The 21,551-nt window shown below is 44.0% G+C and overlaps 1 protein-coding gene across 3 annotated transcripts in view; it reads right to left on the bottom strand.

The window, feature by feature from the left end:
• The window catches only part of myo16 (myosin XVI), a 77,710-nt gene extending 56,942 nt beyond the window's left edge, over window positions 1-20,768 (bottom strand). For 2 of the 3 annotated variants that reach the window (XM_088414432.1, XM_088414433.1), the window contains exons 1-4: window positions 12,069-12,329; window positions 7,896-8,171; window positions 2,905-2,975; window positions 2,161-2,304 (exon numbers count right to left, since the gene is read on the bottom strand). In XM_088414432.1, the coding sequence (XP_088270558.1) occupies window positions 2,161-2,304; window positions 2,905-2,975; window positions 7,896-8,171; window positions 12,069-12,117 (540 nt within the window). In that variant the 5' untranslated portion in view covers window positions 12,118-12,329. Of the gene's footprint in view, window positions 1-2,160; window positions 2,305-2,904; window positions 2,976-7,895; window positions 8,172-12,068; window positions 12,330-19,068 lie in introns of those variants that run through there. The other variant, XM_088414434.1, reaches the window with a different exon arrangement.
• Window positions 20,769-21,551: the final 783 nt, after the last annotated feature.

The raw sequence follows: 21,551 nt of genomic DNA, 5'->3' as shown, positions 1-21,551 counted from the left end.
CTCCCATTTAACTCCCAGACATCATTTGTTCAAACATCCTCGTTACTCTTCCAGGGTTAATCATCTTCGGACCCGTCCAATTTGTATCAAATGGGAGTCATCTGAGATGATTTGCTGATCATCTTACTTGGGATATTCTTTCCCCAAGCGACGACTGTTGTGAGATCAGAGCGTGGAAAAAATGCGCAAGGTTCACCGACTGCACCGTTGAACAAATGCTGAATAAACAAGCAAACCAGTTGTGTTACATAATTAACCCCAAGCAAATCAGCCCCAGCGACTTTATCTACAGACAGACATACGATGCCGAGTTTAGAGCAGCCGGAGGCTTGCTGTGAGCCACAAACTTCAAAAGACTGGCAAATGCAGACGTTCCCAATGCATCCGTCACAAGTAGGGAAAGTGGGTCAATTCCACGACTCCCCACTGGTGTTTTTGGGAGGATGAGGATAAGAAAGAACATTTTAGAAGGGTACATGTCTCCGGCGGATCACATAATTGTTCGCCTACATCATGCAAAGGTTTAAACCTCAAATCAGCGAGCGACTCTCCCAAATCCATCTGAATTTTCAGTTAATCAGCAGAACCAGAGCAGGAGCAAAGTATAGATGCGGGAATTTTCTCAAATCCGGTAGGGATGAGAGTGGTAACAACCATTCGAAGGACGCTGAGGGGAAAATGGAAAACTCGGAAATCTGCTCATCAGCAAAAGTCTGCTTCAATGGACGAGGCGACGACGAAGAAAGGATGAGGAGCGAAGACGAAAAGACTGAGAGGAAGACACAAGGCGCGATTTCTTTTGGTGGCATTTAAAGATAAGGCCGCTAATCGGGCACGTCGAGCGAGGCGCCGTTTGCACTTCTCATTAAAATGGAAAGCCGTCATATTCGGCGCAAAGCGCTCCCACTTACAGCGCCGATAAGACAGCGGCTGCGTGATTGCAGTGCAAAATAAATGAGCAGATGGAGAACGGATATTGAATCTGCATTGAAAATCTAGTTATGACTATTTTCACACATGTAGACGATAAAGGTCTTGAGTTGCCTCCTCCAAAAGCATCCTCGATGCTCAGCAGACATCTTGGAAGCAACCGGTGGTTGAAATTACAGAAACATGTAAAGTGGAAATATACGGTAATTCTCACAGCACAGTGAGCATTTCAACATTTGGATGGCAGTTCTTCAAAGACTCCCGTGCCTCAGTGGAACCTCAACGTTGCCACATACAGTCAATCAACACAAGCAAACTGCAAAGAATTTAGCTAGCGCTAAACCTCTGCGGGTCTCATCAACACACCGGCTCTTATTTGCCCTCCCCCGCAGATGGCCCCGTTCTCTTTCAGGACCTCATCATCCACTTCAAGGCTCCTGTCAAGACAGAGCTGGAAAGCCATAGCTCCTGCCTTTCTTCAATGGCAAACTGTACTTACAGCTATGAGGTGGCAAACTGAGTTGAGTGTAGGCCTTGATTGTATTTACCGCAATGCATTTTATAATATAAGGCACACCTTCAATCAGTGGCCTATTTCAAAACTGTTTTCTTATGTGAGGCGCACCGTGTTATAAGGCGAATAGAACAGAAGCCACAGTAGCAGCTGGGTTAGTGACACAATATTCCCGCAAATGAGTGAGAAATAAAACAGATACAGATGATGTTACGGGATGTAGCTTCTGGAGTTCTGCGATAAAAGATTCCTAGAGGTATCACTATTAACAAAGTTATAGGATTTTTAAAATCAGATGTCACTACTTTTTTTTAATACAAAAACGTGATGTGCTGGTTGGAGGTATATGGCTGAAAAAATATTTTTAAAGGGGTACCAAATTTTCTGCTCTATAAGACGCACCTAAAAGCCTTCGATTTCTCAAAAGCTGAGAGAAGCAGGGGCGCCTTATATGGCGGAAAATACGGTACATCATTGAAAAAAGACTGAGAACCACTGCTGTAGTCTGTGTTGTTTACTCTGTGCAATCAATCAATCAATGCCTACAAGAAAACAGACGCATCTTTCCCAATTTGAAAGTTGTACAGCAACCAGTTCAACAAGAGACCAGAAATTGTTTAGCAGTGCAATGCATGCCGTTATTGTGTGATTTTGTGGGGGGGGGTGCAATCTCCTTTGCTTTGTCGTGCCATGCGTGTTACACGTGTGTCTCTCACCAGAAGCAAAAGCAGCACCACGTCAGCGTGGTCGCACGCACATGCTACATGCAGCGCCGTCCACAGGTCTTGGTCCTGCAGGTTGACGTTCACGCCTCGCTCCATCAGCACCTCCGCCGCCAGCACGTTGTCGTGACGAGCGCACTGCGAAATGTTGGCAGCATATCGTTCGGATGCACTCGGCAAGAGCGCTGAGATATCATTTTCCGGGCCCTCAAGATCTACCGGGAGGGGCGAGAGGTGATACAAACCCTATGATGGGTAGCTAGCGCCAATATCATTAATTGATAGCTCTTCGTTTGCAATGTCATCACTAAAGAAGGAGTAAGATTGAGATTGGGTGGTTGGCCCAATCCGAGGGCTGGTCCACGCAGACCGAAGTCCTGAGAGACACCTGGTATTCCCAAATGGTCTCCCGTCCAAGCTCGACTCCGCTTATCTTCTGAAATCTGGACTTTTTCAGGGTTGTATGCTCTGTAAGCTCAGTTTTTTTCCTCCCATGCAGTGCAGTATTTTATCCTCTTTATTCTCCTATGATGTATAAATACATATCTAAATCATGCTTTTCACACAAAACCACTCTTCACACTCTCAAAGCATATACTGTAGTTTCATGGTTATAATTCATAGCAGTTAAAATGGTCGCATGCGGGACAAACTCCAGTGAATACATACATACATCTTAATTATTACGTGCCATATAGCTGTCAAATATGTCGCGCTCCGTTTGTGTGTGCCGCCTACCAAGTGTAGCAACGATCCCCCGGAGGAAATGCAAGTGTTGGGGTCGGCTCCCTCCTTCAGGAGACGAAGTACTGGAACACAACAGCAATACCAAATATTCATAACAAACACAAATAATACACCGATGGAGAACAATAGAGCAAAAAGGACAATCGATAGTGAATCGGATGGATTTCGACGGTCAATCCATATGTTTTCTATAGTGTACAGCGGAGACGGGTCAACAGTCAAGTGTGGGCCAAATATACGCAAAACTGCTCACGCTTATGAGCGATTTAAACTAAACAGAAACCTCACAACTTTGAAGTAGTGGTTCTAGTTTGCTAACCAGGAGGTCACCCCTACTGCTGGATACTGGCTGAATTTCACGAATCTCAAACAATACCCAACACTACGCTGCTTGTGCGTGCACGCACACACACACACACACACACACACACACACACACACACACACACACGCACACACACACGCACACACGCATACACACGCTTTAAAGACAGGGTCAATTAGTCTGACACTAATTCCAACTGTCATTGATCCTCTTAAAGTCATTTAATGGCTCATTACCATGTTCAGCCTCAGTAACAGTTACGCAATGCGCATCACAGAATGGACAAAAGTATTGAGACACCTGAGCACATCACTGAAAGTAGTCACCTTGTTTTCAGTCTTTGTACACAATTTTTCTTGATTGATTTTTTAATGATTGATCCATCTAGAAGTGTTTCCAATATTTTTTTTCATGCCATACTTTTAACTCATTCAATACCAAAGTGATGTAACAAAGCGGAGCAGAGAGTGCAGCAATAAGCAGGAATCCTGAGAAATGGGTGAAAAGAGGAAAACACCACTTGATGTGAGAAAAGAGCATTCCAATGGGTTGAATTCTCCGGAGTGGAATTTGCATCATAGAAATCTGTATGCTGTTTTTGCTTTATTTTGTAAATGAAGTCTTTCTATAATCGTATACATCTGGACACGGTGCCCATCACCTTTTGGCTGCAACTCCAGCCTAATGTACCTTCGATGCTTTGCGAGACTGCCGGCGGTGTTTTATGTGCATTTCAGACTTGAATGCTTTTACATGGGTTGCTGTCAGCATTCTTACCGTTCTTGCCCAGTCAACAATCTTCACTACGATCCCTTTCACAAGAAATGTAGTATAGGCGGCATATTCCAAAAGCGCAAAACATTGATTTTGTCATTCTGTAAAGCTGAAGATGAAAGCAAAAGGAAACAGGGCTTATCAAAGAGATTTATGACCACAAAGAGGTTTAAAAAAAGACTGCAGATACAGTTTATTCTGGTTCCGCAGCGGCGGCGACAAGAGCCATCCATCTTGTTTGACGTTTGATCACATGCTCGGTTACTCGATGTCTCATGACATCCACCTTTGACTCAACGCCGCTTATAGGGACTATGCTGACGACGGGGAACTCCACAGTGGGAGTGTGAGGCTTTTCCCCCGTGCTGTCGTATACTTAGGCGCCGCAAAAGAGCGGGTCCGTGGATATACGGCATTTCCATGGCAACGGAAACAGGAAAATGGGGAAATGGAGGAAATTGCAGGAGAGCACCAGACGACATAAAGCACACAGCATTTGAAGGAATTGAATGGAGGACTAGGAGTCCATCACTTTCCCTTGAGGAGAAAAAAAACGAACTACTTACTTTAAGTAACTGCTTGCATATATTCCAGGGCCAATATGGCCAATATGGCCCATATGTGCTGCCAAAGCGTAAGCATTTAATTTTGACAAAATCAGCACCGGAGTGTGAAGCCATTAAATAGCTTCACTGAGTGTGGGATTGATTTTGTGCCCAGATTCTGCCAACGAAATGTCCTTTTAAAATTGGAACGTACCACTACCTACCCATACATCTCCAATTTCATGGGCACCATGTGGACACTGCAGTAGAACACGAGAGATAAAGCGTAGCAAAAGCGTAGGCTAATGTAAGTTAGTGTTTGGGGTTTTTGTGTGCTTCATGGGGGGCTTGAGCCTATGACAGATGATTTGGTGCGAATGGCTAATGGAATGAGTGCATATAAGCAGGGATGTACATAACTGGTACCCAGGTACACATGCGCGACAGAAATCACTGATGCGTAACGCCGCGCAGTTTCACTTGGCGCATTTGCGTACCCCACCTAACTTTCATCCCAGACAACAATCGAGCTTGAGCTGAACATTTTTTGGTATTGGGGCTGCGTATCATTCTCGTGAAGGTGTGAAGGAGATTGATTTCGTTGTCACTTTACAGCTGACGAAGAATTGACATCCTTCGCGAACGAACCGCGCAAACCATAACTGATGGTGATGAAACTTTGAGGACGCAGGGAAGGACTGTTTTTAATTAAAGAAAGGGTGATTCCAAATACTATGTCCTGATACGCATGTGAGTAAACCCCTGTATATGAGCAAATGACCATTCACAATCACATTCAACAACTACACTGAACAAAAATAGAAAATGCGGCACTTTTGTGTTTGCTCCCATTCTTCATGAGATGAACTCAAAGATCCAGATGTTTTTCTACACCCACAAAATAACCATTCCTCTCAAATGTGTCTAAATCTGTGATGGAGAGCACTTGTCCTTTTCTGAGTTAATCCATCCTACCTCACAGGTGTGCATCATCAAGATGTAGGTAATACATCACAAATTACATTGGACTGGATTGAAATACTGATAAAATCTAAATCCATTAATTTGCAGGAGGAGGAAAGCCTTGCGTCGGTCACAAATGGAAGTCAGCGCTGTTCCATGGTTGAGGTCGGCTTTTTAATGAAGCCATTCAGCTCGTCATGCATCGTTAATCAGCCACAAATGCAAATCCCCTTAATTACTCTTTTAGCCCCATCTAGCACAATAACTGCGAGGCACCCGCTGTTTATACATTTCTTCTTATCTCAAAACACGCATGTTGTATAGGAAAAGATCCAGAAATAATCAGGCATCACCCTTGGGGAAGGTGCGAGCCCAATGCACATGCTAATACTCGGCGCAGATTGCGAAGCGTGACAAAAAAAAAACGACTGTGGTTAAGAGCCTTCCTAGCATGTAAGTAGTACAGGGGAATACTAAAGAAGGCTTGTCAGGATGTTGTAAATTGTGATATATGCCGCCCAGGTTCTCCTGAGTTGTGAAGCAACAACTCACCGAGAAGGAAACAGCTCAAGATCATCATGCTTTCAAGCTTATCTGTTAAACCCTAAATCAGGGGTATCAAATTCGTTTCAGCTTGCGGGCCGCATGGAGGAAAATCTATCCCCAAGTGGGCCGGACCGACCTGTGGGCCATACGTTCAACATCCCTGCCTGTCCAAAATAGTACAAGTACTGTACAATATCACGATTAATAATAAAACATTAACATTACTATCAAGCATGAAACATTTCAAGTTTTTCATATATTGAAAAAAATCAGCTCATTTTTATACGTAACATTACAAATATATATATATGTATATATTTGGTTTTCAGCCTTACAGTTTGTAATTATAACACCATCTGTTACCTTGGCAGTTGTATACTGTATTTTCTTTGAACATATACCTTTCCAACGACATGGTGGAGCGAGACGCCCGGCAAGAGAGCCTGCTTTCAGTCATGTTCTTTTCGAGCTGCTACTCAAAAAGACCACGATCAAACTCCTTGGGAATGAACAAGCCGACATGGTGACGGATGGCCGCCACTTCTCCGATTGGCCAAAGAGCCTCTATAGCATCCTGCGGCTTTTCAGCCTACGGAAAGAACGCGGCGCTTATTTTCCTCAGGGAAGCTGTCCTGGAAAATGATGCGGCTTTGTTTTTTCATTTCATGAATTACAGCGGCTACCTGTTACTCTTTTATTTGTCTTTACGAGAGGAGAATGCAGTTTCTATATCACGCGCAGGGAGAAAACCAAGCAAGGGCAAACTTGATTAAGTTTCTGCCAGAGGGAAATTCTCCCTCCACTCTGCTGTCAACAGATGTGATGAACAATGACAGATGCACTTTTATCTCGAAATGAAAATATTATTCCCAAGGCGGCGAGGCCTCGTGGAATAAGAATGCGCCTCATGTTTTTAGTTATAGTGATGACCTGTCATCTGCGCTCATGAATAGGGTAACAGCAAAGCACTTGAGTTTTCAGAAAGTAACGCCGTGATTCGAAATGTTCTATCTGCAAGGAGACAAAATGTTCTGTAAAGTTGATACTCTAAAGTTTTATTCACAATTTCTTATTGTCTATTCATAAAGTTTGACTTATCTGATTGTTTTGTTGACATTCCTTTCGGTGGAGTTCATGTTCAGCTCAAGCTCAGTTGTTGTCTTAATTTCTGGTTGTCTATTGACTATTAAAGTTTTGACAAACTTATCTGATTTTTTGTTAATATTCTTTTTAGTGTCGCTCTATCTAGAAGATGCATAATGCAACCCCAGCCACTACTGTAGCTTCCATTCTATGCGCCTTAAAATGCGGTGTGCTCTAGAAATGAAAACGGTTTTAAAGTAGCCCATTCGTTGTGAACGCACCTTATAATCCGCTGCACCTTAAACTGCGGAAAATACCTAAGCAGAAATTCTATACAATCATACAGTTGTAATTTGAACAAAAATGCAGAACTAACACAGACAAATAAATCATACAACAGAACTGACCAAGATGTTTTTTTCTGCTTTGCAGAAACAATTAGGACTCCTGAAGCTTAGCCACAGCTTGCGTTTAGTTTTCCGCTTAGCTTGCGCTTCAGTGTGAGGCATGTATAAGTGGTGTGCTGCCCGACTATACCAAATCCGACAGTAAATGGTCCCTCGCTACGATCAGCTGATTTATTTGACAGCGTCTCAGAGCAGCATCAACTCTACAAGTGGATTGTTCTTTTTGAGCCTGTGCCAAATGCTAGCATCTGTTTCCAGCGAGATAGTAGCCCAGTGTTTTAAAGCACCTTGTACGCCATTGTTTACACCGTACACACTGTAATCTTTCCATGGACGCACCTTCTTTGTCATCGTGGCGGATGATGGCGTCCTGCAGGACGTCGGCAAGGCTGAAGCGGACTTGCTGCTTGTTGCGGCGGCCGGGCTCTGGCGCTCGCACCTTGGCTCCACCTTGCTGCCGCTGCTGGAGGCTCTTCTCCCGTTCGTAGTAGGCCTTTATTTGGTCGCAGCGCATTCTCCTGACCAGACGCTGGCGCTGGCCGACGGGAAGGGACTCCAGCAGGCACTGGTCGACATCCATGTTCTGTCGGAAGGCGTTACATAGCTGGAAACAGCCTGGTGACCAAAGAGAGAGAGCACAAAAGTTCTACTGAAAACAGTGAGGAGGAACTCAACACACACTTTCTTTCTGCATAAATATCTGATGTTACCAGGGGCTCATATTCTGGTACGGCCTATTCGTGACAAACATTCATTTGCGAGTTATAGTCCAAAAAAAATACGGTACTTTAATACCGAGCTAACAACACAAAACGGCAAACAATAAAGCCCAGTTGCTTTTGTTTAGCCCTTCGGCAGATTGAGAAGCAAGCATCGTGCTTTGTCAAGACTCTCGGTAGACTTTAGCCAAACAGCAACAAATGCATACAAGATTCATTTTGTCACTGCATAAGTGGATGGAAGCAAAGCGTATCGCTAACCTGTGTGGTTACAAGGCAATAATTGCAGCAAATATTTGGATGAAAAACAAATGTCTATTTGGTAAATATAAAACGACTTCATTGAGTGATATTCATAACTTTGACACCACAGGTCTGCAAACTGAGAAGTCCCAAATCCTATTTGGTGGTCCCGCTAGCTAAAAGTGGACATTTATCTCTTGATCGTGTCTTGTCTATTCTTCTCAGGTACTTAGGCTACTTTAATGCTGCCATCTATAATCACCAATTTGTTTTGTACTATTTTTTTAAGTTTGCCTAAAACCCTTGAGGCTGGGAAATAAAGTGATTGGATTCCACTTATCGCTTCAACTTTGAGATTGAAGCATCTGATCCGCCATCGTATTTTCTTTTTAACGTTTGACAATACGACACTACCATCTGCTCCGGTCGAACATAAAAACAGTCATTTGTGTTCACATCCCAAACAAACTTGCCGAGGCGGGGTCATTTCATTTCCTATGTTTTATTTGATCATCTCAACAGAAATATTGAGCAAACCAGCACAAACAAAGCACAAAACTCAATCGCACAGACTGCCTTATCCAATATAATGTCACTCTGTCTTCCTGAAGTCTCCCGCGACCAACTATATTGCCATTTTCTTTTCACCCGCACTCATTTTCAATTCCGCCTCTTCGCGAGGAGTGTCTTACTGTAAGTGGCTGGCTTATACGCTGAGGCATTAGTATTCCACTCCACATGCTGGAAGTGGTGGAACTGACTGACTTGGCCTAAAAAAGGAAAGTCTTTCCACAAACGTGGAATATTTCACTCCAATCATTCATGGCGTTGGAATAATCGGACATATGTTATCCCATATTTGTTCCTGCAAAAATGTACTGTATATTGGCAGACATGGATATTTTCTGTTGGAGTTGTTTGTGGATAAAGTGTGAGGAGCCGGCATGTCTCCTGCAGCTGTAATGAATCGCAGGCATGATGATCTCATGACCAAATCAGTGGGACCAAAACCTAAGTCAAATAACTCGTCAAAAGCGGGTCAATCTCCGCCAATGACTCAAAACATGCTGTCGCCGTTCCTCCTGATCACTTTTTAACAAAGCAGTCTACTTCCTCCAAGAGGTTACAAAAAAAGTTGATCATTAAAAATGTATAAAAAAAATGGCAAATCATGGTTAAGTGGAAATGTATTATTTAGTCTTCATTGTTCAAAATTGTTTTTCACCAGCAAAGAAATGCACATTTTTTGTTTTTATCCAAATGCTCCATATTCCATTGCAATTTTCTGTAGGATATCTGAATACCAAAAATACCCCATCGCTGCTCAGGCTCGTGCAAGCCAGAAGAAAACCTATGAAAGCATCGGGAGCACACGCAAACTTCACAAAGGAAGAAGTTTGAACATCCCACCTGTGCCCCAAATTACAATTAGTCCGTGCCTTAAAACCGAACGATAAAAAAAAAAAAAAAAAAATCTGATATCGTTCAGTCTTATGTCACCACTTTAGAAATCGGCGTCGACAAGAAGAAAACTCCGATCCATCATGCCCCCTATGAACAATTCATGATGCAGCAGCATCCATTATATGCTGCAGGCAATATAAGCCTGGATGCTGATGTACTCCATCCCGTCTGCACAACACTGTAACCATCAGGGCTGGAGTTCAAAACCTATGATCTCATGAACCAATCTCATGGACCAGAGTCTGAAAAAGAACAAAACCACCACTAAACTACACAGTTATATTATTTGACCAAGTCCGGGATTGTTTGCGCGTCGGCCGATTCCAGGTCGTGCTGATTACAGCGCTTCTGATCCCAAATGTGTCAAGAATTTTCTACATACTGTACAGTATTTACTCATGCAGCTACCAGTTGAAGCCACAGAAGATAGTAGAGCATCAAAACCGATGGTGTTTGACAAATAAAGTAGCCCTTCCTCCGCCTTGACTCGCCGGCAAATCATCATTTCTTTCTTTGGCTTGGCCAATCACTGCACGTCCTTCGCACCACCACCTCGCTTTCAAGGCTGCAGTCGTATCGCCGCCATTTATTAACGCCGCGCGACAGATGTCACATTGCGCGGCGCATTTATGCGGACATGACTCATCCTCAAGATCGCGGCATATGCAGGCAATACTCATTAAGTTTAAAAAGATATACATCAAGAAGACATGGGTGCCTTGAGGGAGAAATTGAATAGTCTGATAAATGTAAACTCTTCATCAAGTTCTACAAATATTTTCGGTTATGCTGTTAAGCACGTGTGCGTTATTTTAGCCATATTTTGATCTTTACATCAAAGGTATGTCCATAAACGGGATAGGATTAAAAGAGGACACCAGGGAGCTGAAATTTCATCCAGATGGTGACAACATGTTAGAATTTGAAATGACATGACCAACTCAATTATCACACTTCCACGAAATTGCCATCCCTGGGCTAAAATACTGAGAGTACAAAGTGGATGACACAATGATGAAAAAAGGTTAAATACTGGTCATAATTTCCATATTTTCCGCACTGTAAAGTGCACCGGATTATAAAGCGCACCTTCAATGAATGGCCTATTCTAAAACTGTTTTCATATATAGGGCGCACTATATATATATAAGGTGCAAAGAATAGAAGCTACAGTAGTGGCTGGGCTTGCATTATGCATCCACTAGATGGAGCTGCACTAAAGAGAATATCAACAAAACAATCACATTAGCCAGTCTTAACTTTAATAAAGGATAAATCATATTGCAAAAACGTTTCTGGATTGATTTTTTTGGCCCCTAACAATGAAAACTGGCGGTTTATGCATAGTATAAGGCGCACAGGATTTTAAAGCACGCTGTCAGCTCTTGAGAAAATAGAAGGCTTTTAGGTGTGCCCTATAGTGCAGAAAATACAGGAGTATGCAATCGGTCAAACGAAATGTACTTCACTTTTCTTTCTCAGTCTAAAATATCTTCAAGGTCATTCTCAAACCAAAATATCCAACCTCTAATTGTGGTCGAATAGACTTGAGACGTGTAGAAGTGCATGCATAAAATGCTCCAGACAGCAGAAATGCGAAGGAGAGTGGAAGGACGACCATCTAATGGAAGGTGAAAGGGAAAAAGCAGCTTCTACTTTCTCATTCCGCTGGCTATCAGTTATTGATTGAATGTGAAACATTCCGTGCAGGCTGCAGCTAAAAGCGCGGGCAGCCGCCGCTCAAGAGCACACGCGATACACTGTATGTCCATGTACTTGAAAAATTTGCAGGTTCTCTCGGCCGCATTTCAATCAGCACTTGTCCAAATCCCACCCCGTGCATCTGTTCTTTCTCTCGGCCGTTCTGCTCTTGCGTTCAAAAGCCGCGTATCCGTTGCTGCTACCTGCCGCAATTTGCCGGTCAACTTCACACACGCACGCACACACACATGCATGCATCTGCAGCATTTCTCTGCAGCGGACACCCACACAGCAAGGAGACATTTGAAGTTTCGCAGGTACTTGGATTTGGGAGCGTGCGAAAATCAATCGCTTATATCAACGCCGGTCGGGATAGACTACTCACAGCATTTGATGAAATGGTAGTGAGACATTTTAGAGTTATGGGAGTCCATCGCTTGGGGAGAAATCTGGCCGGCTGGACGCAGCTGGAGCCGGCGTCCCGATCAGCAGCAGCTACAGGTTCCGGCACAAGCCGGATGCATTATTCATCTGGCTTCGGAAAACATGTCCTTGCGCCCGCCTGCAGCAGAAGCTCCGACTGCGCCTCACGCACTCCGGGCGACAACCGGCCGGTGAGCTGCCTCTTCGAGCTCCTCGCCCGCAGCCAAAGAGCCGAGGCGCAGAATCTTCCCAGCCATGACCGACACACGTGTCCCCCGCGTCATTGACTGACAGCCGGCTCGGCCCACCTCCTGCTCAACACACCCCCGATGACGCGATGCTATTCACTCCTCGCGCGCGCACGCACACACGCGCGGGTTCCCTTATCTTTCCTTGTGACTCCCACACACATGCAGTAGCAAACGTAGGCTGAGCGCGTGTGTGTCGGGGGTGCATTTAATTCATTTTAATCATTTCAGTGGGGGCTCCTTGCCTCACAAAGACAAATGAGGGGAACAAGCAAGGTCAGACGGAAAAAGCTAGAAGAATGGAGGCAATGTTTCTCAGCACGGGGAAGAAGATAAAGAAGATCCTATGGGTAGAAAAGTATATGCATACGAACGTCTTGGCTGTATCGTAGAGAAGGGGGGGGGGGGGGGGGGCTGCTGCTGCAGTGCGGCTGTTGGCACCTTGACGAGTTAAGAGCGTGTCAATCGACCTTACACTAGCCACCGATGGATTGGTAAATGCTAATTTGGTCAACGCGTACGGTCAACTAGTGTGCGCGTGCAGCGTCTTGTCTGTATTCTGTATTGAAGCAAGAGAGAATGAACGCATGACTTGCAACAAGCCAGTAGCACATCATATGACGTCAGGTAATCGGGAGTAGAGCTAAATCCAGCACTGCACTAAAAATACACTTGATCTTTCATTCCACCATTGCCAATGGTGGTCAAACGCTCCTTCGTGGTGCGCACAGTGTGACAAGCCAACTTGTGACACATATATAGGAAACGTGGCGTACAGTGCACTAATCTGCTGGGAGAATATGTGGCATTCTGTCAAACTGATGAAAAGCATTCGAAAGGCACGAGAGGTTTGGAGCTGCGAGCCATCTTGAAAGGAACCAGAAAAAAAGAGGCACAGATCGGGAAAGTGGATGTGTGCTTGTGAGCTGGAGTAATTCCTGTCAAACCAAATCAGGTCAGAGAAATGTGTTACGTCTTGTGACAAAACGGCGCCGGGACAACTGCCAGAACTAAGCGAGTTTAATGTGTGTGCATGTCTGGATGCGCAGACAACCCCAACAAGCGTGCACTAAAATTGCACCCGATTAATAATGCATAGGCACATGGCTAAAACGCACAGTTTGACGCCTCGGCAGCGGTGGTGAAACAATACCCTCCTCCGCTCAGCGCCCCCTACCCTCCAGCGATGACGCCACGCGCCCACTGCGGAGGATGCGACTGTGAAAATGTCACGTTTGGAGATCCAAATGTCACATGGCGTTAGATTAAGTGTGTGGAATAATTGTTTGCTTTTGCACCCAGGCTTTCCCTGCAGCTGTAAAGTGAAACTGAAGAACAAACAGAAGTTGGGAATAAAAATTACAATTTGAGGTAGCGAGGCGAGATTTACACTACAGATGAGTTTTTTTGTTTGTTTTACTTTTGTGTGGCTCAATTGAGAAATACCGTATATCTCCGATTACAAGTCAAATGTTTTTTTCCCTCGTTGTCAAGCCCCATATGCGGGGGTCCACTTATCACCGCATAACTCAAAGCGTAACATTTTTTTCCCATATATCTTTTAGATACCAGACTTTGACCTCAAAACTAAGGGTGCGTTTTATACACGGGTGCGTCTTATATTTGGGGAAGTGCGTTAGTCTGAAATTTCTCCAAGCAAAGTTTATTTTCTCAAACACATACAGGATTGACACCTTATTCATTGTTTTGCCTCTACCTTCCAGTGAGGCTTTTTTATATTGACGATTTTCAAGCTATTATCCAAATACAAAAATACTGCAGCCTCATTTTCGGCGGTTGGCCGCGTATGATGTTCGCAAGTGGCAAAACGGCCAAACTCCGGTCCTCGAGGGTCGATGCGTGTTTTTGATGTTTCTCTGGCAAACAAACCCGGTGTAAATGATTACGACGACTTTCGAGCTCCTGCTTGGCTTGCTGATGAGATAATCATTTGAATCGGGTGTGTTTACAAGAGAAAAGCGGGAAGCGCGCAGGATACCGGCCCTCGAGGACCGGAGTTTGACACCTGCCTCTCAAATTGGATGGGAAGAGGTGAATTTGTTGTTTCATTCACATTTCACAAGCACAATATTAACCATCATACAGTAATGTGTTTAGGCTAACGGAGCTGCGCGGGACATCATCCTGGAAGGACATTTTTTGACTTGACTTCCCCTTTTCAAATACAAGCAATCATGCTCGGAGCGCCTGCTGGGACTGCAAGGTGACACAAATTGTGGGTGTGAAACAAGGAGCTGGAAGGCAAAACGGTACATCTCTCGTGAAGCGGGGCGCCAGGCACGTCCTTGTGCTTTTTACCTCGCTGCTGCTACAATTAGGTCACGCGCCAAAACACTGCGGGGCGGGCTCACAGACAGTGCAAACCGATTGAAGAAACAAAAAATTGCCACGCAGAGCGCAAGATCATGACATCACTCTCACAGAAGATGATGACTACGTGCACTTTGTGTCATCCTGTCCGCATTGCGACTGCGTTACCAGCAAAAATAAGCACTTTGAAGCTGCATGATTGAAATCTTATTTTATATTATAATTGACACAAATATTGCATGAGTCGGGCTGCTGAAGATTCCCCAGTTACGGCAAAGCCAGGGGCGGGAGACCAGGATTTGCGGCGGATGCATTAAACATGAAAAGAGAGATCTCCTTGGATTAATTATTCATCATATTTGACATATTTACACAAATAAATATTTATTCCTCATAGCGACCAATTTTTAATATTTTGAATACTATTTGCATGAATTCAGGATGAAGTAGTTTATGTACGGAAGTGCTCACGGGGGCGAGGCGGGAAAACCTTCAAATACCAACAACACAGAAGACGACATGATTTCAAATTACTGTTAATGAGCGCAAAATAGACCCCGCCCCCACCTTAGATCAAACCCCTATTAGATTGATAAATGTATTTCCACCTTTTGCATTACGGTATTTCAGTGTATTTTGTCTCTTGGATGTTGCAGGGAAAAAGAGCCATCTTCACTAAATCTTAAATACTAAAGACCTAATTCACTTTACTTTCCGTTGTACCTGCTACACAAAGCGTGTAATTACCATATTTTTTAAAAATTGCATGTCCTTGGCCTTCCCGTGATCTTTGTTGCCTGCAGGGGGAAGGATGATGACATGATATGACTAGCACTGAACATAAAGATGCATTTACACATTATTGCAACGGCGCGCTTCTTATGGCACGCCGCCTTCGAAACTTTCATCTTAAATTAGAAATGCAGTGATGACAGCATTTCCGATAATTGCATTCGCATTATTATTACAGTTGCAAGAGAATTGTTTAAGACGGCAAAAATTAGGGCATGACGGAATCACGGCGCGGCTGGAACATCTATCGCAAAAAGACCATTTAAACAGAATTTTTTCAAACAAATTAACACATTCAATCCCAAAGACGTATTTTTACGTATTTTACACGAATATTAGAGATTTAATCCCATTTTTTTATACAAGAAAAATACTTTGAGACCCTCTTTTATCCTAATATTTGAAAAAAGAAAATCTGTAAATTAGTACCTGGGAATTCATGTCTGGACTCTGTAAAGACTTATAAATATATCTTTGGGATTGAATGAGTTAACGTAATACCAGGGCAAGATAAGAGAAGGTGATTTTGCCTTAGATTTTTGAGGTTCTACCTCCCTATTATCAGTCCAAAAATGTTACGCTATTTTGGACAGTATTAAAAAAAAAATGTTGTTTTAAAGACATATAACTGTATACCATGATTTTATTGGTCCGGCTCACTTGGTAATAGATTTGACATCATGCGGCACACAAGCTGTAACAGTTTGACAGCCCTGATCTGTATGGTGCAGTGGTTCTCAAAGAGTCCGCCTTCAGGAGGGATAACAGTTTTCACTATTATCAAGTTATGGGCCGAAATTTTAAACCATTCAAAGTCATTTCATAGAAAATTGGCACAGTGGACTTGTTTGTCCTTAACAAGATTCTGGAGTCTTTATTTTTTCTCCTTCTAAAATTTCTTCGAAAAAAATGCTATCTTTAGGCTCAAAACAAAGCAAACCATGTTTTTTTTTTATTTTTGTATCAGGGACAAATCCAATAATGCACAATCAGGTAACAATGAGCCAGAAAGTAAAGACGTGAAAATGAAAGCTCGAGAAAAGGAACAAAACAAACATGTTGAACTATACAAACGAACCACATGATGATGATGATGGATGCTACATGTAAATTCATTCTATTTTAAATAGTTTGAACCATGTAATTGCTTTGTCTTTTTCATCATCTCACCTTCAGTAAGCTACTGAAAATATACAACACCAAATCACATTAAAAAAAGTGCTCTAGTCGAAAACAGTGTAGTGTAAAAACAGTCGTAAGCGGCCGATTGAGTCAGTAAAGAAACAACAGAGCAGCGCGGTTGAAACACACCATCGCCGCTGCTGACGAACACAAAAAGAATTTGTGAGTAAGGCAACACACAAGAGTTGGATCTGAGGCTCATCATCATTCAGCTTCTGCTAACGTGCTGTGCTCACAGCTGCTGCCATCCGGGTAGCCGTGTTCCCACAATACCTGCTGTGAATGTTGACAAATGTGCACAACACTCATACGACACTAATAATGTAAACACTCAAATATGTTTTCCAGAACAAAAAAAGGAAAGTTGGAACTTAACTCGTCGAAACATATTAACACGTACGCTTGAATTAACTTGGTAATACATTTGAACGTACTTTGAGATGTAGTTGAACAGACTTGTTAGCTAAATGCTAAAACATTTTTTTTCCTCATAATGCTACGGGGTCTGCTAGGTAACACTTTATGGTCTTAAATGTTAGGCTGTTAGCATGTAGCCAACAAATACGTTCGGACATATATACCAGTAAGCTTGAACACATTTGTAAATATGTTTGATAATACATTTGAAGGTAATTTAAGATATACTTGTTAGCTAAATGTTAAAAACAGCATTTTTTTCCCTCAAAATGCTACGATACGGGGTCTGATGGGCTATACTTTTTGGCCTTGAATGTTATGCTATTATGCTCTGTACTTTTCTATCAACAATGCGTATTCATATTGTTGTTCATATTTTATCGCTGACTGGTAAAGTTGTGTGGACACACGTAAGAAGAACGCCACTAAAGGAAGATGTTTTTGCAAAAGGCCCTTATCTAACATGGAACTTGATAATCACCGACGACCGACCTCGCGTTTCCAAAGCATATTCGCTTGTGACTCCTCAACAAGTCTTAGCCGCGAAAGTGCAAATCTAAATGCAGAACATGTGCCTTTAAGGCACAGTTGTGCATAATCAAGTGCGATTGCTTGTTGCGAGATCAGAGAAAAACAGGATATTCAGTGTTGAGCGGCGGCAGATAAACGACTCAATGCAAATGGCTATGCAAATTCATCGCCGTTGCATTTCCTCCCCAGACGCAATCTGACAGCGCTGTTCACACGCACTTGCCTTAGGACGACCAAAAGCATAAGATGTCTTAAAGCAGCGGCCCCCAACCCCCGGTTCGCGGCCCGGTACCGGTCCCATCAACTGATATTGAGACACATGGGACCCCAAATAATGAACTTGGCACGGCGTGTTGATGTCGTTTTGCCTCCCTCCCTTATCAACATTTTATGTTGGATAAATGTTGATTTGTATCGTGAATAACTGTGTTCGAATTGTACGATATATTTTGCATCGTTTCTGTTTTACAAAATATAACCTTCGGAGATTGATGACACCCGTAAACAGCGCAAACTTAGTCCAGCGTCTTCATTTTTCATGAAGGCTGTTCACTATTTGTTTTCTGACACAAACTGAGGACAGAACAGAACTATTTCCGTTTTATGTATGATCTTTTATTTTGAAAACTGTCCGGAATCTCTTGGATTTGTTTAAATCAAAAAGTCGGGGACCACTGTTGTAAAATTTTGAATATTTCACTCCACCACCACAGAGTCTGACCAACAGAGCCGTTGGTAGTCCAGGGGACAGATAATGCGTCCCATATCTAAATGCTGATCCTTTCATCCCTGATGTAATCCCTTTCCTCATTCAGGATAGCGGCCAAGATGGAAGAAAAAAAAAAAAGATTGTTAAAATCTGCCGGCTGGTTTTGCAGTGACCTCTAGCCCCTCCCTTATAACTTGAGCTGTTTGTCCCTCCGGGGTCAGCGCGGGTCAACTGGGTCATTAATCACACGGCCGGATGAATAGCGCCGACTTTGCCAGTGAAGTCGCCGCGGGGTAGCGCGTCGAGACGAGGGACAACTGTTAACTCGGGGGAGATGGTCGCGTAAAGCCAAGGGCGAGGGATTGACCTTGCCGTTCCATGTCCTTTAGAAGTTACGGCCAAACTTCCCGAAATGGACTTTGCCGTAAACGACAGCCGAGCGCCGCACAGCAAGTTGTGGAAGCCGGCGCGAACCTTGTTGCGAGCGCTTGCTGAAATCCAGCTTGCACGATCAGCTGTTCATTCAACCCCACCCCGTCACACACACGCACACGTACGTGCGTTCTTCCACACCAAACTATATATTTACACCCGCGGCGAGTGCGAGCCGGCATATCCGCTTTTTCTTTCATTCCTGGAAGAATCGCGTGGACGTACGCACAAACGTGTCCATCACTTGCGAGCATAATCACACCTGCAAGAAGCTCGATGAGAGCCAAGGTTTGGGGAAAAAAAAACAAAAAACGACTCACCGGTGAGCGTCCATCCACCGGAGAAGCGCAAAGGGGAAAACACGCTGGTCACCGAGCGACGGAGAGCCAACGACAGCCGCCTCCCCTGCGCTCCAAATCAATTTCACACTCTCCCACCTCCCCGCCGCCGTGATGTCATTCATTCATGCGTTTCTGCCGTAACCATGGCGACCCTACTGCTTGGATCCGCACACTCCTTTACATCTCTCTGGCCGTCTTTCTTTGTCCCGTCCTCCCCCAACTCTCCAAACCTCGGTGAAGCCAACCCAGCTACTCCGGTGGAGAGGTACAGTCACACCCCCCCGGCGCTCCCTCAAGCATCGCTCCCTTCCCATACAAGTAGGAGGGGTGCTCAACACACGCACAAAAAAAAAGGAGGTGCGCGGAGTTCCCGGAACCGGAGAGTTTTGCTCTTTTGTCGACACGAGTGTCCGATTAAGACAACTGACGGAGCAGCCAGACAAAAACCAGCGCCTGGAATATCTCCCGTTTGGACACCGGGCAGCTGTCGCATTTGCACGCAGACACGAAACAAAAACAAAAGACGCGTCGGAGCCGAGTGAACAGATGGCTTTGTCTGCGTCTTGCTGATATGGCGACAAGAATCCAAAAAAAACAAGCATGAATAGTTAATGACCGGCGCTGTCGTTAATTGGGTGCCATGTTGACCTTGGAAAAGGGGAACTTGACACTCACCCTTTTGCATTTCAAGAGGAATATTCAATCAGTTCATTTTCACCGGAGCTTTCACCCATAAAGACGCATTGTGGCGAATTTTGAGTTGCCGTTTACTGGTGTTACGTGAATGCAGCGCGAGCACTACGGCGTCACAACGAGACCATACTTTGGAAGCATACGCCGAGCGAGCGTCGCAAATAGAATCCGTCATTGGTTTCAGTCCATGATAGCAGGTAACCTACAAAAGGTGGGCAAATATGTCAACACAGGTTAGTTAGCCCTGGTTTCTGACAACTGAAAGAAAATTAACACCAAGATTAACAACAGACAACAACACAACGCGTGCAGGGGCCATCCGCGATACAAGGAAGCCACAGGCTAAGGTCAATTCTTCTTGTATCGCAATGTTGCGTTTGATTCATGATTTCATGTTGATGACATTAAAAAGTTGAAGCTCGCAAATTGGCAACTGGGGAAGCAAGGACAAAGAACTGATTTGTTTTTTGATTTCATTGGTTTTTAGTTTTTTGCTTTAGCTGCAATCAATCTTTCTTGACACCAACCGAATTTGGGTTAGAAGGCTAGTTAGAATTGTGATCAGTACAAAAAAGAGAAATCGGTCACGTCGCGACCGCGTATCTGCATTAAAAATAGAACAATGAAGAGATGAGATCCAACGGAATATAAAAACCACACTCGCTTGAAGGATCCCACAAGCCTGGGCAATTACTGCCCACAGAGGCCTGAAATAACATTTTTCTTCTTTTATCAGCATTTTAACCACTTCAAACTCCACCCGCTCCACTGCTGCTCCTTGATGCGCTCCTTGTTTTGATCCTCAACTACCTCTTCTACACATCCCCAAATTTCCTTCATCTGTCTTCCTATTGTTTACGGAGCCAATAATTATCACTGAGAGTACCATAGCGTTGTCAGTCGGATGGAGGAGGGTGGCCATCGTGCCCCATTAGGTCCTGACTTAATTTGAGTTGAAGCTGGGTGATGACGCGCTTGAAATGGGGAGCACATCCGTGGTAAAAGTCCCCTCGCGCCATCTCCGACCGGTCAAAGCAGTAGTTTCAAGAGAATGCGCAATCTATGAGGCGCTCGCGCCCCGGCGGTGGACGGGTGTTTGCGAGGGGGAGGGTCCCCATGTTATGCGTGCGCTACAGGTTTGATTGCTATAACGAGAGCGCAGCAGCGGAATGAACGCATTTCACACAGCTGCCCTCCTACACCAGGGGGAGGACCAGCTGCCTCTTGAAGCGCTCCTCCGGGCATTTCCATTGCGTTCCACCTCTCCCATCCACTCATCTGCTTGACCGTCATCTCGTGGAGAAAAGCACACACTTGTACAGTCCAAATTGCTTTTCCTGCACAGTGGCCCCAAAGGGGGCGGGGTGGGGGGCATGGTTTCTGCCAAAGGGCAGTTGAAGTCAAATACATTTTAAAAGTATGATCGGTGGAATCAGTGGCCAGTAAAAATTTGATTAGAAAAAAAAAAAGGTTGTTTGTGAAATTGCTTTAGACCCTTTTTCATTCAAAATGAATAAATGAGTATAAATTTCAAAAACATCCAAATAAATATGCTCTTAACAACCAACAATATGTTTTAAATGTAATCGTAGGTCTAGTTATCATGAGATGATATTACATGGGGGGTGGGACTCCTCTGGACGTTGCCATTTTGTTATAGCTTCGGACAGCAGGAGGCGCTGCATTTACCGTAATGTCCTGAAAGCTCCAACAGCCGCATGCAAAAAATTACACAGTATCCCTTTAAAAGTTACGTTAAATAAAAGATG

Source organism: Hippichthys cyanospilos, chromosome 5 (assembly GCF_059441005.1).
Source record: "Hippichthys cyanospilos isolate Australia breed blue-spotted pipefish chromosome 5, RoL_Hcya_1.0, whole genome shotgun sequence".
Classification (NCBI taxonomy): Eukaryota; Metazoa; Chordata; class Actinopteri; order Syngnathiformes; family Syngnathidae; genus Hippichthys; species Hippichthys cyanospilos.
The sequence above is the reverse complement of the archived record's forward strand: the minus strand, read 5'-3'. Positions and strand labels throughout refer to the sequence as shown.